The 13,898-nt window shown below is 33.8% G+C and overlaps 1 protein-coding gene across 3 annotated transcripts; it reads right to left on the bottom strand.

Moving 5' to 3' along the window:
- Nucleotides 1–1,408: 1,408 nt before the first annotated feature.
- On the bottom strand, nucleotides 1,409–9,491 carry LOC136346650 (uncharacterized protein MCAP_0864-like). Of its 3 annotated transcripts, none has more exons than XM_066295966.1 (6): nucleotides 8,963–9,491; nucleotides 6,705–6,987; nucleotides 5,689–6,064; nucleotides 4,144–4,426; nucleotides 3,364–4,095; nucleotides 1,409–1,548 (listed from the first exon to the last, which is right to left on the bottom strand). In XM_066295966.1, exons 1-6 carry the CDS (start codon nucleotides 9,035–9,037, stop codon nucleotides 1,495–1,497), a joined length of 1,803 nt encoding a protein of 600 aa, XP_066152063.1. In that variant the 5' UTR covers nucleotides 9,038–9,491; the 3' UTR covers nucleotides 1,409–1,494. The 3 variants fall into 3 exon arrangements, with proteins under 3 accessions (XP_066152063.1, XP_066152067.1, XP_066152062.1); XM_066295970.1 differs by lacking the exon at nucleotides 1,409–1,548 and adding an exon at nucleotides 1,572–1,907; XM_066295965.1 differs by lacking the exon at nucleotides 1,409–1,548 and having other exon boundaries at nucleotides 3,136–4,095.
- Nucleotides 9,492–13,898: the final 4,407 nt, after the last annotated feature.

The raw sequence follows: 13,898 nt of genomic DNA, 5'->3' as shown, positions 1-13,898 counted from the left end.
ATCTAACAGAAGAGGATAATGCCGGAACTAAAACGTGAAGAAGAACAAACGGGTAAGTTATTTGCATCTCAGACTTGAAAAAAATACTTTTCGAGATAATTTAGGGATTCTCGCCCTGACTTGCCTGCTCGGATGTTCGAAATAGATATTCACGAATTAAATTGAAGTCATGCTTTACGTAGAAAACATCAAATCTAGTTATGTAATTCTATGTACGGGGTTTTTTACGTTTACACAGAGGTAAGCACAACAAATATGAAGTAAGTAGTAAAATAATAAAACGGGAAATTGCGAGCAAATCTGCTTTGCGGTCGCTCTACCGGTTACAATTATTACATATGAATAGAGAATGAAACTGAGCATAAACAGTAGCAACAATACACACAATATACAGTAGATGATTGTAGAGAAAAAAGATTTAACTTTGAAACGTGAGTCAAGAAGGAACATAATGTATATGTATTTGTTGACTTTATGTCAATGCCCTGGCGGCTGCTATAAGTAATATCCTTAAGGTAGTTTTCACGGCAGGATTGATTTTCGGTCAGTTTAATTTCGTTTACCTCTGTATATTCACAATTCTAAATGGAACTGATTAATCCGTATTGATCTTCCTCCTATTTCCTGAAAAAATCATCAAAAGCCGGCGGGGAGTAAAAATGTTATATGCATAGGATCATATTTTGGTAATATTAAATTGAGCATTAAAACCGTATCGGATTTTTTTGCTTTTTGCGTCACTTCGTTAATACTATTTATCAAAACTTTCTGCTATTCTACACACAGTATGCAGAAAGTCGCAATTTCTCCTAACTAGTTTGTGCCCAATTGACTTACAAATCCATTTTGAGCGCAATTACGATCGAAGTGACTCCTGCAAGGTGTCTGAAAATTATGTGAAAAATCAATATTTAATGCTTCTATTTGAAGCACAAATTTGAAAATTCCTGCACGCATATATTTTCGGTGATTTTTTTTGCACCCTATATGTGTAATGTTTAAGGTAATTTCATTCATACTTACATGAAATATGTAAACACCCTGCAAAATATTCTATCAGGTACGTTTCAATGTCTATGTTATAAGCAAATGGAAAACTTGAGCTTCGTTTTTTGTACAAATGTAATAAACTCTGCTGAAAACTAAAAAGGAAACAAAGTGGCGAAAACGTCTTGAGAAATCGCTCATAAGATCAGGATGAAACATTTTGCGCCTTATGAATCACTTTCCAAAATGTGGATAGTTTGATCTTATCGGCCTTTGATTTAAAAGCGTTCTATATGCTCTTGTATGTCGCCTTCATGACGGATTCAGTAATTTATACACTCATACGAATATACCATACTCCTGCCGTTTAAGAAATAGCAATGATAGCACATCGGATTTGGAACATCCTGTATGCTACTGACCTAATCTTCGTAAACCAGTTTCAGTGAATTGAATGCTGTTAGCTTCGTACACGCTAATTCTGAGACTAATGATGCACTTACATTATCAGTGTAAACTAATCATAGCATTTCTTCGGTCAACTTTGAACAACCAGCATCTCTAAAAATTGAAATTCTCATATTACTGCCGAGGTAAGACGATAAATCAAATCAACTTTTGACTCGGCTGTCAACGTTCACGTAATTTGCTGAATTTTTCAACACATACCACATTCATTTCTCGCATTAGAAAAACTGTTATTGTCGTTTTTTCATACAGGCGAACAACGACTACATCCATGGCGACGTGGGACATTTAATTAGTCGGAATGGCATAACTAACTATATTGTAATATTAGAGTCAAATGTTAACTTAATGATAGTATTTTTATAAACAAATTAAACGACAAACTGCGAAAATAAACTAGTGATGATGATGATGATAATAAGTCACTTAATATGCCGAGAGGACGATGACACCTGAAAAAAAGAGAAAAGGAAAAGTTTCAAATCCGAGGATTATTAAATGAAAAGTCGAAGGGACGGAGAGATCCCTTGGCTTGAAGAAAAGCTATACGAGAAATTGTCTGTAGACGTCAATTTTTGTCGAACACGTTAGCAATAAAACCAACGTACCACAGGTACCCGAACACGTGAACTGGCTCTTGCAAATGGTAAAAACTGTTCTGATGTAAGTTCGATTTTTAAAAAACAAGAATATGTCGACAGTTTTACACAGAGCTCATTTCTCTTTAACATGCCATTTAAATGGCAAATTCAGTAGAAACCTATTATTAAGAAAGGCGGTCTAGAATCAACAGTTATATCCCTACGCCAAATTTTGCAACGCTTAGCTAATTTGGGTACGGGAAACAACCTTAAAAAAATTGAAAGATTAATTTTACTCAGTATAAGCTACTTTGGACCAACAGGTTTTTTTGCAAATTATCTAGTCAAATCTTGACCTTTCAAAAGTGATGTTAGAAATTAGTCTTAAACTAGACAGGATTGAACCCAAAAAAAAATTAATTAAAATCTTTTTTCTTGCAAGAATCGTTTCACCTGTCCGGAGACATACTCGACATTCAATATACTGCTATACCATTCCCTCAAGCAATTCATGCAAAAATACTGTGCAAGCTTGTTCAAAACATATACAGTATCTGAAAAATACATAAAATGCTCAACCTGGAAGTTGTAGCCGCATTTTGACGCTATAATAATTGGTCTCGAATTGATAATGAATTTCATAGTCAACCGCATATGCGTGGTTTCCCGGTAAGATGGTTACGATATGTGATAACTGTTTAACTCTAGTTACGATTTTCGCAATTCCTGTTAAAGTGATGGTTAGCGAAGGTAGTAATAAGATTTGACCGATGTCTAATGTTAACAGAAAAGAATTTGAAAAAATTAGCAATCCATAACTTGAAAACGCCAAAATACATGCAATTGCAGCCACACGAAGTTATTAATTTACAGAAAAAGACCCATACAGGATGATTTCATATGCCTTGCATGTTTTTTCGAACTAGAACGAAGTGGTTTTCATTAACTTTATCTATATTCCATATCTAGGGTAATTGAAATGTTATACTATTTTTTTATGTTAAAGAGATGTATAGATTTTTATATGATGATGGTACCATAATAAATCATTGCTACGTATCGGATGCTACTACAGATAATTTTTTTTTTATTACGGTATTTCATGGGTCTGTTGTTATTTTTCGAACATCGTAGACACCATTATTTACTTTCCTAACTTCGAACCTGCAGTTTATTGAGGACGTAATCGCTTAACCCTACCACAATTTACTCCACTCTGTATGTCTCATGGTTTGGAAAATTTCAAGTATCACTTTCGAAACGTAGAAGCCGTATACATTTTTGCCAAAGAAAAGGTGGAAATTATTGAAAAAACTATGAAATTTACCCGATTCTGCTGCTTTTTTTTCAGGACCGCATTCAAGGGCTGAAGGTCACCTTCGATGCTACTGTCACTATTCCAATTGCGCTCAGGTGCAGGAAGTGAAGACTTCTTCATTACCTTCCTGGATGGTTCTCCTGATGACGGTAATTTTGGAAAAACAAAATCTGGCTTCTGAGCTGCAACTATCTTGGCATAAATCGAGGCGTGAGGTTTCATTTCTTGATTCTTATTTCGTTCTAACTCCCTCATATTCTCTTTCTCACCATTATAGATTGTATTCAGCTCGTCATTTTGTTTTTTTTGCTGCTCCAGTGTCTCTAATAATGATTTTTTTTTCTCTTCAAGTTCGTTAATGTTCTGATCAAATATTTTGAGATTGATGTCCAGTTGGATTTTATTCGTTATGATCTCATGGAGCTGTTTCTCGAGTTCTTGTCTCTGCTTTAAATGATTATTTTCATACGCAACCATCTCCTGCTCCCCTTTGAATTTTGTTGACTCTAGTTGATTGGCCAGTTGTTGAATTTCATGTTCCTTTATCTTGGCCGAGTTTCCAAGGGAAACTTGTTCAGCTTCGAGTTCGTTCACTACAGCGGAAATATCGTTGAACTGTTGAATTAGGTTCTCGAGGGTTTCTAGCGATTCAAGATCTTTTTCTACTTCTTGCAACTCAGTGGAGAAATCTTCGATTTCCCGAGAAGTGATTTGAAGTTCTTCGTTTTTGTCGCTCAGTAGCTGCAATAAAAATATGCTTTTTCCCAATTTATTTTTAGATTAACTCACTTGAGAATTTCTATCCACTTCCTGTTTTAATTCATCGAACTTCTTACTTCTCTCCCCAATGTCTACCCGAATGCTTGCGATTTCTTGATCAAATTTTAACATATCGTTCTGGTAACGGTTTTGCAGATCCTCACAAAATTTTGATATCTCAGACAACTCTTGGTCCAATTTCTTTTCGTATTCTTTCAAAGTATTATAAGAAACCATTGATTCTGTATTTAAGGCATGTTGTTCTTTTATGTCATGAGTTCGTTGCGAAATTTCCGCATCAATCTGTGAGGACCTAGACAATATAGGTAAATAGTTAAAACGATTTTATAATTAATTACCTGACATTCTCCTAATTATTAATTTTTTTCTTAGAAATTTGTATATAAAGGTCTAATATATTGTCTCGCAAAATATATTAGAAAATTCTTTTTCAATATCGCTCTGTAGACTCAATTCCTTACATTAGGTACTCATTTTATGTTTTAGGTGATTTTAATATATTTTTACAGAAATATAGTTTAGGTTAGATGGATGGCTAGATAGGTAGAGAGTCTAGAATAAAGAGGTTCTACTTCTAGCATTGAAACGGTTACAAAGGTCTACATTTCTTCCACAATAATAATAATAAATAATAATAATAATGCTAATAACAATAATGGCAAAATGTAAAAAAACTCGCTTAAAAAGATTTAGTTTTATAAACGTTGAATATGTTAAATATCTAAGCGTTTATAAATTGAGTTCATGTTTCACAATTGGTTGATTTCTCAAAGACAATTTGGTCATTTAAATAGAGCTTTTACAACGTACTAATTCGTGATCACCGCAGGGTGTTTTCAATTTGAATAATTTAGTGAAAAAATATAATATTTTTTACTCGGGATAAACTCCCTCACAATCTCAACTACGGCACAAAACTTCCTGTTTTGACGTGACAACTTCTTATTTTATTTAGTGAGGAAATTAACGTACCTTTACTACTTAACATTTTCAGAATTTAATTAATTTGGTCAAAAAGTTCAGAATTGAAAGAAAATTGCAATCATGTGTTACTGAACTATTGTTGACAGTTTTTTGAGATTTTTAAGCCTTTTAATAGGAAATTTAGCAAAGAAGTAAGCACGGAAAATCCGTGTTTCGGACAAACTCTTTCAAAAGATTGAATTAAATTTTGCAAAATACCTAAACAAAGCAATCCTTTTTCCTCAACGATTTTGGCATTTCAGGAATTTTTAAATGAAATTTAATAAGGAAGACTTTTATTCACAAATGTCAGGAAAGTGAATTTTGAGCGTCCTTTTGAAAGACAGTTTATAATTCCTGATATTAACCTGGCACCTAAATTTAATTAGGATATAAACTCATTTGAGGACCAGTATATTGATCAACCAATACGAAAAATTACTGTTAACAAGATGCTCTCTATGGACATCTCTATATTGGTGACACTGTGTAAATATATCATTTTTTTAGTGAAACGAAGAGCAATAGAAAAACTTTTATGTATTTGATGTGATGATTTTTTGTTTGTTTTTTTTATTATTGAAAACTTACTTTTTTTCCATATCGGCAAAAACAGTACCATCATACATCTTTTCAATACGTTCAAGAGCTGCATCGCAGGCTTTTTCTTCTTCGTTAATTTTCAAGAAATCTTCATTTAAGACTGTTAATTTGGATTGCAACTCGTCGAGTTCTTTTTGCAGTTGTTCCGGATCGTTGCTGTCATCGTCATCATCATTTTCTGAGAATTCATTTTCCAGTTGTTTTAACTTGCTCTCTAATGCAATATTTTCTTTTCTCAATTTCTTTTCCTCCAGCTCTATTGACTGAAGCTTCTTATTCTTTTTCTCAATCAAGTTTTTTTGCAATTCTTCGAAATTGTCGATCTTCTGTTCGTAGCTTGCCATTTTAATTTCGATCACATTTTCTAAAGCACACAACACTTCTATTATTTTATTTAATATTCCGCCGATAGAGGATGTCCCATAATTAACGAAACGAAACTGAACCATAGATTTTTAATGTAAAAATTTTCTTTTCTTTTCTTTTCCTGAGTAATTTGGGAAAAGCAACAAAATATCGCACAAAACTAAATATTATTAAAGGTGTTCATCTAGTGGAAAATGTTACTTAAATTTGAATGCTTAGTATACACGGTGCTGTCTGCGAATCTGCTCCTATAGTTAAAAACTCAGAGCTTTTTGTTTTGTCGATATATTGCACTAAACGATCAAATTGATTTATTCTTTCGACGTGATTTCACGAGTCGATTTACAGACATTTGCATGTATACATACATATTACTGCCTCACATAGGCCATAATTAATTAAATTGGAAGGTCTAAAAGAGAAAATCTGTAAATGGAAATTAGTTTTCTATTCATCGAAAATATGGAATTTCACTGACCTATATGTAGTAATGAGTTTTTTTCACAATGACTTTTTAATAGTTATAATTTTAAAACTTCCGAACCTGTTTTTCGCTGATAATTAACTTTTGAGTATAACTGTGATCCATGTATGTGAAGTGCGTCATTAATTAATTATAGGTCACTCTGTTCACTTACCAATGCTGACTAATTTATTACTGATAAATAAAAAGTCTTTTTCGACATCGTTGACGAGAGAATAACATGTATTGTATGGCAGACACATTTCTTTGCACCGGTTTTTGCAACTCCTAGTCGCCTCATTGATAAAACTTGCTCTGTTGTTAGTCATAAGCACAGCGGCTTGTCTCTCGGCTATTGATTTATTTAGATTATCATTATATTGCATTAATTTAAGGTAAAAGTTTTTCTTATTTTCGACCAATTGTTCCTGTTCGAGAATTTGTTCTTCATTACTGGTCTACATGCAAAAAATATCATTGTTATGAGCATAAAATGAATCTTGTAATAGGTATCAAAGGAACGTTTGTTCTACCATAGAGAATATTTCTACTATAACTATTCGACATTATCGCAGTATGAGATAGTAAATAGTTCTCATAAGAATTAGAAAAGCAATTTCTTTCTCTCAGAATTCGCGTGCTCACAATTTGAATTTCTCCGACACCTAAGTTGATTTATTAAAAAATTTCCTCTCTGAATTAAAATTAATGAAAAAGAATACATGACACTTAGATACAGAACACACATACGACCCTGCTCTGTAATCAATCATGTCAATTGTGAAGAATGAAGTAATTATTTCGTTTACAGAATTGTGATGTAAAAAGCATATGTGTCTTTAACTTAAACATAAATGCAGGTCCAAATTTTGCTCAAGGTATGATATCAAAAGTAATGCATATTTCTCCCATATGATACAATATAAAGCTTTGCAGGTCGTTCAAATAAATATGATTTTTTCAGAATAGGCGAAATCTCTTCTCTCTTCACCACTACCAAGCGAGGAGCACTTTCCCTTTCCTCAACCAAGTTTGCTCGTGCTACAGAATCCCACTCGTTACGTGAAATTTACCATTTTCAAACTGGTTAGCTAGATAGCTATAGCGTACCTATTTTGGGAATGCATAATTTTATATAACGAGTGCTTTTTTTGGACACGGAATATGACCCAAGTTACATAAAATAGCATTTTTTTCTTCTTTAATGTTATTGTGTAACGAACAAACAATAAGAGACTTAAAAGCATGAGCATAATGAAGCTGCGGCTTGTATATGTTGAAAAAACCCGCTGTCGTTACGAGCGGTTTCATTTGTTATCTAAGTTATCAAATGACTTTGCATGGACACATTATTACATTTTCCATTTTAAATACATGTACACAGACGTCACATTGAAGGAAAAGTACAACTTTAACGAATCCATTGATAACCGTAATTTCCATTCAGAAAAAGTAAATCGGTTCGTATATTGAATACGAAGAAATACAATTTATCTACGTAAAAAAAATCTGCACAACCAAGAGATCAACATTTGTTCAATTTTGTTGAATACTAAATAGTTTATGAAAGATTTAATCATGTTGAAACGTTTGTTGTTTTCGCATTTTTCATAATCTTTAAAGGCTTCGTAATTTTGAAAGTAACAATGAAATCGGCATTTAGCTAGGGCCAAGTTTCCCCATTTAATGGAGATTGTATCTTTATTAATAAAAAACTTAACCATACAACGCAAGAGATGACGGCCATCTTCCAGATACAATCTCAAGTCGTCAGGAAAATACGAGTACACAAACGTGCAGTGCCACGCATTAAAATATTTTATTTATTAATCGCCTTCATTAATAAACTTATTAGTTACAATACTATAGTTTGTAGTTTGGATCTGTGCATTTGTATCGAATTAGGTAGGACATGTGTGCCTAGGGTAGACGGAACATAACGTTCAAATAGCAAAGATAGAGATATAATGCATGTTTTCTACAGACTGAACTAACGGGTCAATATTGATAATGGCAGTGTATACGAGTTGAATAAAGATGGTGGTATGAACGTAAATCTTTGAGTTGGTTATTTGTTACAATTCTAGTATGATCAGACGCGTGTCAATATATTTTAATGATTTTACTGTGTTCTGTATAATTATAAACAGATTTCGTGATTTAATTTTTCTGGTGTTTAGTTCATAAATTAATAGTTCATTTCCCCATTCGTCATCTGCTTTTGTTATATCAGCTCTTTTTATTATTTCCAAAAATATAACCTTTTTGAGACGGCACTGGTCATATTTTACGTTAACTTTGAATTAATTTAGTTCATACGATTCGTATGTATCACACACGTGGAAACATCCAAACTGCAAACTATATTCTAAATACCTGTATTAAATTGAATGTTCGAAGCTATGTAGAAAATATACTAAAATAGAAACTCACCTTACACGCCAAAAGCTTATCGGTTTCATTGCAAACCAAGGCAAAAGACTCGTTAGTTTTGTCATCGTTCTGCATGTTAACGATTAATTGTTAGTACTGAGTAATTATTATAGTTATTACCACTAATTATCGCAAAGTTCTGAAGTGAGAAAGCGGATTTTAGCAGAAATTACTGCAGAAAATTAATAATTTGAAGAGGGAATGCCAAAACATCAAACCTGCATTTGTTCTTTGATTGTCTAGTGTTCAAGATGGGAGCGGTATGACGTTTCATCTACAGCCTGCTAGATTGCAAAAACGGTCAGAATTCGGCAGTGAACCTGAATTTTTAAATATAATTTTTTTCTGTAAATTAAAACATGAAATACTCAGTCTATTAAATTGTTCCGTCGCTAAATACTCCCACAAATCACATTTCATTTTTTGGTGATTTGGTTTTTAGTTTCTTGGCCAAGGTTAATGCAATATGACAGGTTAAGCGGTAGCCGGTTTCGATCAATCGATCCTCTTTCAATTCGGATAATTTGCAATTACTTCCCTTATTGACGAATCTCTTATGACACTAGACAGATTTGGTTTTTCAGTCTCGGTGATGGCCCAGTTTCCACTCTTAGCTTCAATATTTTTCTTGTTGCGGTGCCTCAAACTTCAGATTTAAATGTGCGCAAAATAGGGTGTGTATTAAACGTCGAAGAATCGTATCATACCCTTACTCGCATTATGTATTCTGTCATATTTATGAAATAAACTATGGCCAACACAAAATTTGAAAGTAAAACAAACTTAATTTCTGAAAAAAAAATCGGACACCTATTTTCGAACACAGGGAGTATCCGATATAGTTTGTAATTTGGGTCTACGCATGTGCGTAATACGTACGAATCGCATGCGCCAAATAAATTCAAGGTTGACATAGGATATGACCAGTGCCGTCTCAAAAAGGTTATATTTTTGGAACTAATAAAAAGAGCTGATATAACAAAAGCAGATGACGAATGGGGAAATGAACTATTAATTTATGAATTAAACACCAGAAAAATTAAATCACAATCACGAAATCTGTTTATAGTTATACAGAACACAGTAAAATCATTAAGGTATATTGTCATGCTTTTGATCGTGCTAAAGTTCTAACAAATAGCCAACTCGAAGATATATGTTCATACTTTTATTCAACCTGTATACACTCCTATTATCAATTTTGACTCGTTTGTATGGTCTGTAGGAGACGTGCATATTATATTTCTGTCTTTGCTATGTGAATACTATTGTCCCTCCACACACCCTAGACACGTACGTGCAACCTAATTCGATACTTACGCGAAGATTCAAACTACAAACTATAGTTTACTTTTTGTCTACTAAGTATCAACAAGGTCTTCTGCTATTAATGCATTATTTCCCCTTAATGTATGGTTTCCAATTTGTGCTTGATTTGTATTCTACGAATTGTATTTTCAGTACGCAAAAATGTGCAAATATCACTCGGACGCATACAGAGTATAGAGTAAACGCTTGAATTAACTACTAAAATACCATATTGCAAGTTTTTAGGTTCAAATATCCGCAAATGATACATTTTCTTCCGCTGAGAAAATCGATTTGTTCATTGTAGTTTTCTACGTTTCTAATACATCAATATCGCATTGAAATAAAGCTTTAACTTGCATCAAGTAATCATTTTATTGACTTGAGACCGTCAAAATCCCATGCTGAGTGACTGCTGGTCTAGTGCATTTGAAATATGATGATATTTAAAGAGACCTTTCATTTTAAATATATTCTTAATTTAAATACATTGACTTGATGTTAAGTGAAACTGAAATTGGCACCTCGTATGCTTCTAGCGATAGTTCCGTGAATGACAGGCTGCGTTCGTGCATCCCTATCAAGCCTTTCTTTTAAATTGGTATATTTTATTTACGTTGAATGCGAGAATAGATTTTTCTCAAGAACCATAACAGAAAATATTCGTACTAACGCGTACAGTCCCTTGAAACTTATATTATAACGAACTTGTGCGTTAATGGGCCCTGTATTATTTTGATTGTATTAACGCGCTAACATCTCTTACGCGCCAAACCGTTTGGATTCTTCATCGCCTTCATTAACAATTTAACTTATTAGTTATCTTATTTCATTAATACGCGTAATGCTTAACTAACTATACTGCTACATACATAAAATAATTAAATTTACATTCTAAAAGTTTTTTTATTTCAGTTTCTCGTAATGGAACATCCGATTTTTATTTTGTTAAATGAGCCCCATCATCCTGATTTCAAAAATACAAGGTTCTGTAATCTTATCTTGAATCGTTTTCACTCAAACGAATTAGTTGCGAAAGGAGAACACTTTAATTTCACACCTTTTACTGGCGAAGAGCAAAATTGTATCGAGACCAAGACTTGGCCTTATTCTTTTATGAAGAGCCTTGGCCTTGGTCTTGGTGTTGGTACTAGACCCTTGCTAGTCTTGCTAATGTACATTGAGCTTAAATAGCGACTAATAAACAAATTTAACAATTCGTTAATTTGTTAAAAAGTGCCGCAGACCCGCCAAATTTCCCGATAGTAGATCCTCCCAAACCTGCATACCAAAGAGTAGAAGACTGTACAGCAATGTCGCTGTATTAACTTCCAAAATTTAAATTTTCGGGATTTTTTAGTGCGTCCGCGTGACACCTAATGGTTCTTTTTTAATTAAAGCTAATATCCTGCGAAAACTGCTCCTAATACTTAATCGCATTGGTATAATGGGCACGTACCATTAAAATATGCAGATTCATTGATAATTCTATTTAAAAAAACTGATATACTTACTCGGAATAAAGGATCTCTCTCGTCCTTCGTCCTTTTGTTAGCCCAACGTCTTCTAACTTCTTTTATTCGCTAATTGAGCCGTTCCGGATCATATGCTTAACTCTGTATCGAAGCTTCGAATAAAAAATAAAGGTGAATGATATCAGAATAATCGGAAGTTAGAGAAATGAGCGCACTTGAGCTATCAAAGAGGCTCAAGTGCTAAAGTACCACGTAGGAGCGGTTTTCTGCGCAAGTCGGAGAAGCCATTACATACTACAATGAGAAGGCGACAACATGAAACGGCAATAATGTTAACGCATTTATTATTTCCTTAAACTACAGTAAAACAGGATTACAGTGGGCCGTTTTGTCTACCAAAAATGGAAAAATATGGGACGCATGTGAAATTAACTTTGGTATGTTAAATAGTAAAAACTATTAAATTCGTAGTGGCAAATGAACAAACCCACGATGTATTCCCTATGAATAAGCCCTTTGCGCTCAAGTTATTTACGCGACAGTGCCACCCATATAACCTTTTTATGGTATATGAAGACTTAGATGGACGTGTCAAGTATAAAAGTGAGTTGATACGCATTTAATCTCTTCTCAATAAAACAGAGCAATAAGACGTTGACGCGCCATTCGATTCAATTCCTTACAAAAATTTATAGATATTTGTAATGTTAATTAAAAATTCATTTTCACCTACGCATGTACATATGTAAAAACTAACTTCTAAGGGCCGGTTGTGCGTTCACATTTCATCCTTTGAGATTAGTTAAAATTAAAATTTCGTGAAATACAGCATTGTGCATTAAATCAGGTGCTTAACCCCGGAATTTGAACTTTGATAATAACTACAGCTAACAACTCTCAGCGAATTAGGACCTCCAAAAAGAGCGCCGACATACGACAATAGAGCCGAAAGTTACCTCCTACAGTTTGTCCTATTAAGGAAAAATTAAACAGAGACAATCGGAAAAGTTGGTGCGCTCTGTTTGGATAATATGTATGTACATGTGTGTAATGTAAGGAATGGAACTCACAGCAAAATTAAACACCTATTCATTTAACATAACCCAGTTAAAAAGTGAACCGTGAAAGCCTTTTGTTGCAAATCGAAAAAGGGAAATAATCATAATATTCCTTTCGAGTTGGTATTATTGGACAATCCAAATTGACACGGGTGGACCTACCTGATTCGGGGTCACTGCGGTACCTCCTGCAAGAAAATTCAAGTTTTGTCGCTCCACTTACTATTATTAAAATATGTCTATTTTTATAAAATAAAACTCCCTGATAACGTCCCAATTTAATTGTTGTTAATCCTTTGAAGTGCCGCTATTAGTCAGTTCTATTCGAATTCGACAGACCCTAGGTGCACAACATGCAACTCAGTGCTGAAAGTGGACGGGTGCTTTGCGATCGGAAAAATGTATGTGGAAAATGAATTTTCCACATGCATGTAATTATACAACGTGCGTGCATGTACACGTGCTCGTCATTGGGACTAGTAGCATTAGTGAGTATGCAATCCGCGGTGCTCGTTATGTTAGTAGAGGGCATTTTTATTTATTTTGAATTGATTAATAGGCAGACGGTTTTTGTAGAACCTAATCATTGACCCTGTATTACCTAAAGGTCTTCTGTTCCATTTCGAACAGTGAAAAATTGGATCGACCAATCGACAATGGCGGAAACTTATCGGACAGCAGCCGAGAAAGGACATGACGTATGAAGTCGGTCGAAGTAGGAAAAATCAGGATTTAATTACTAAATTTGAAGTTCCCCAAAAATTTTTAAATATGTTTTGGAGATTTTCAAAATCGGTTAGATGCGCAGTTGTCCCAGTTACAACTGGGAAAATTTAAAAATCAATACGAACTGGTCTTTGCATGTGCAAGAAACATGGGTTTCTGTAACTCCCAAGTACATCGACAGCCTGGTCAGGTCAGTGAGATCTTGAGGCGTTGACGTGATGAAAACTAGAGAATTTGCAACTTGGTCGTTGTGTCATTGTGTAAGGTTATTAATAAATGTTTCTCTACTTTTTGCCACACTGGATTTATCAATTGTTCTCTCTTGGCAAAAAAAACTATTAAAAAACAAAAATGTTTATATACAGGAAT

The sequence above is a fragment of the Euwallacea fornicatus genome, chromosome 24, assembly GCF_040115645.1.
Source record: "Euwallacea fornicatus isolate EFF26 chromosome 24, ASM4011564v1, whole genome shotgun sequence".
In the NCBI taxonomy this organism is placed as follows: Eukaryota; Metazoa; Arthropoda; class Insecta; order Coleoptera; family Curculionidae; genus Euwallacea; species Euwallacea fornicatus.
The sequence above is the reverse complement of the archived record's forward strand: the minus strand, read 5'-3'. Positions and strand labels throughout refer to the sequence as shown.

Bases quoted from the DNA above. Each gene is read 5' to 3' on its own strand.
- LOC136346650 (XM_066295965.1), bottom strand. From the start codon at position 9,037: ATGCAGAACGATGACAAAACTAACGAGTCTTTTGCCTTGGTTTGCAAT. The intron at 6,988-8,962 runs GTGAGTTTCTAT...TTTTGCATGTAG, and splicing joins ATAAGCTTTTGGCGTGTAAG to ACCAGTAATGAAGAACAAAT. The intron at 4,096-4,143 runs GTGAGTTAATCT...TTTTTATTGCAG, and splicing joins AAGTGGATAGAAATTCTCAA to CTACTGAGCGACAAAAACGA.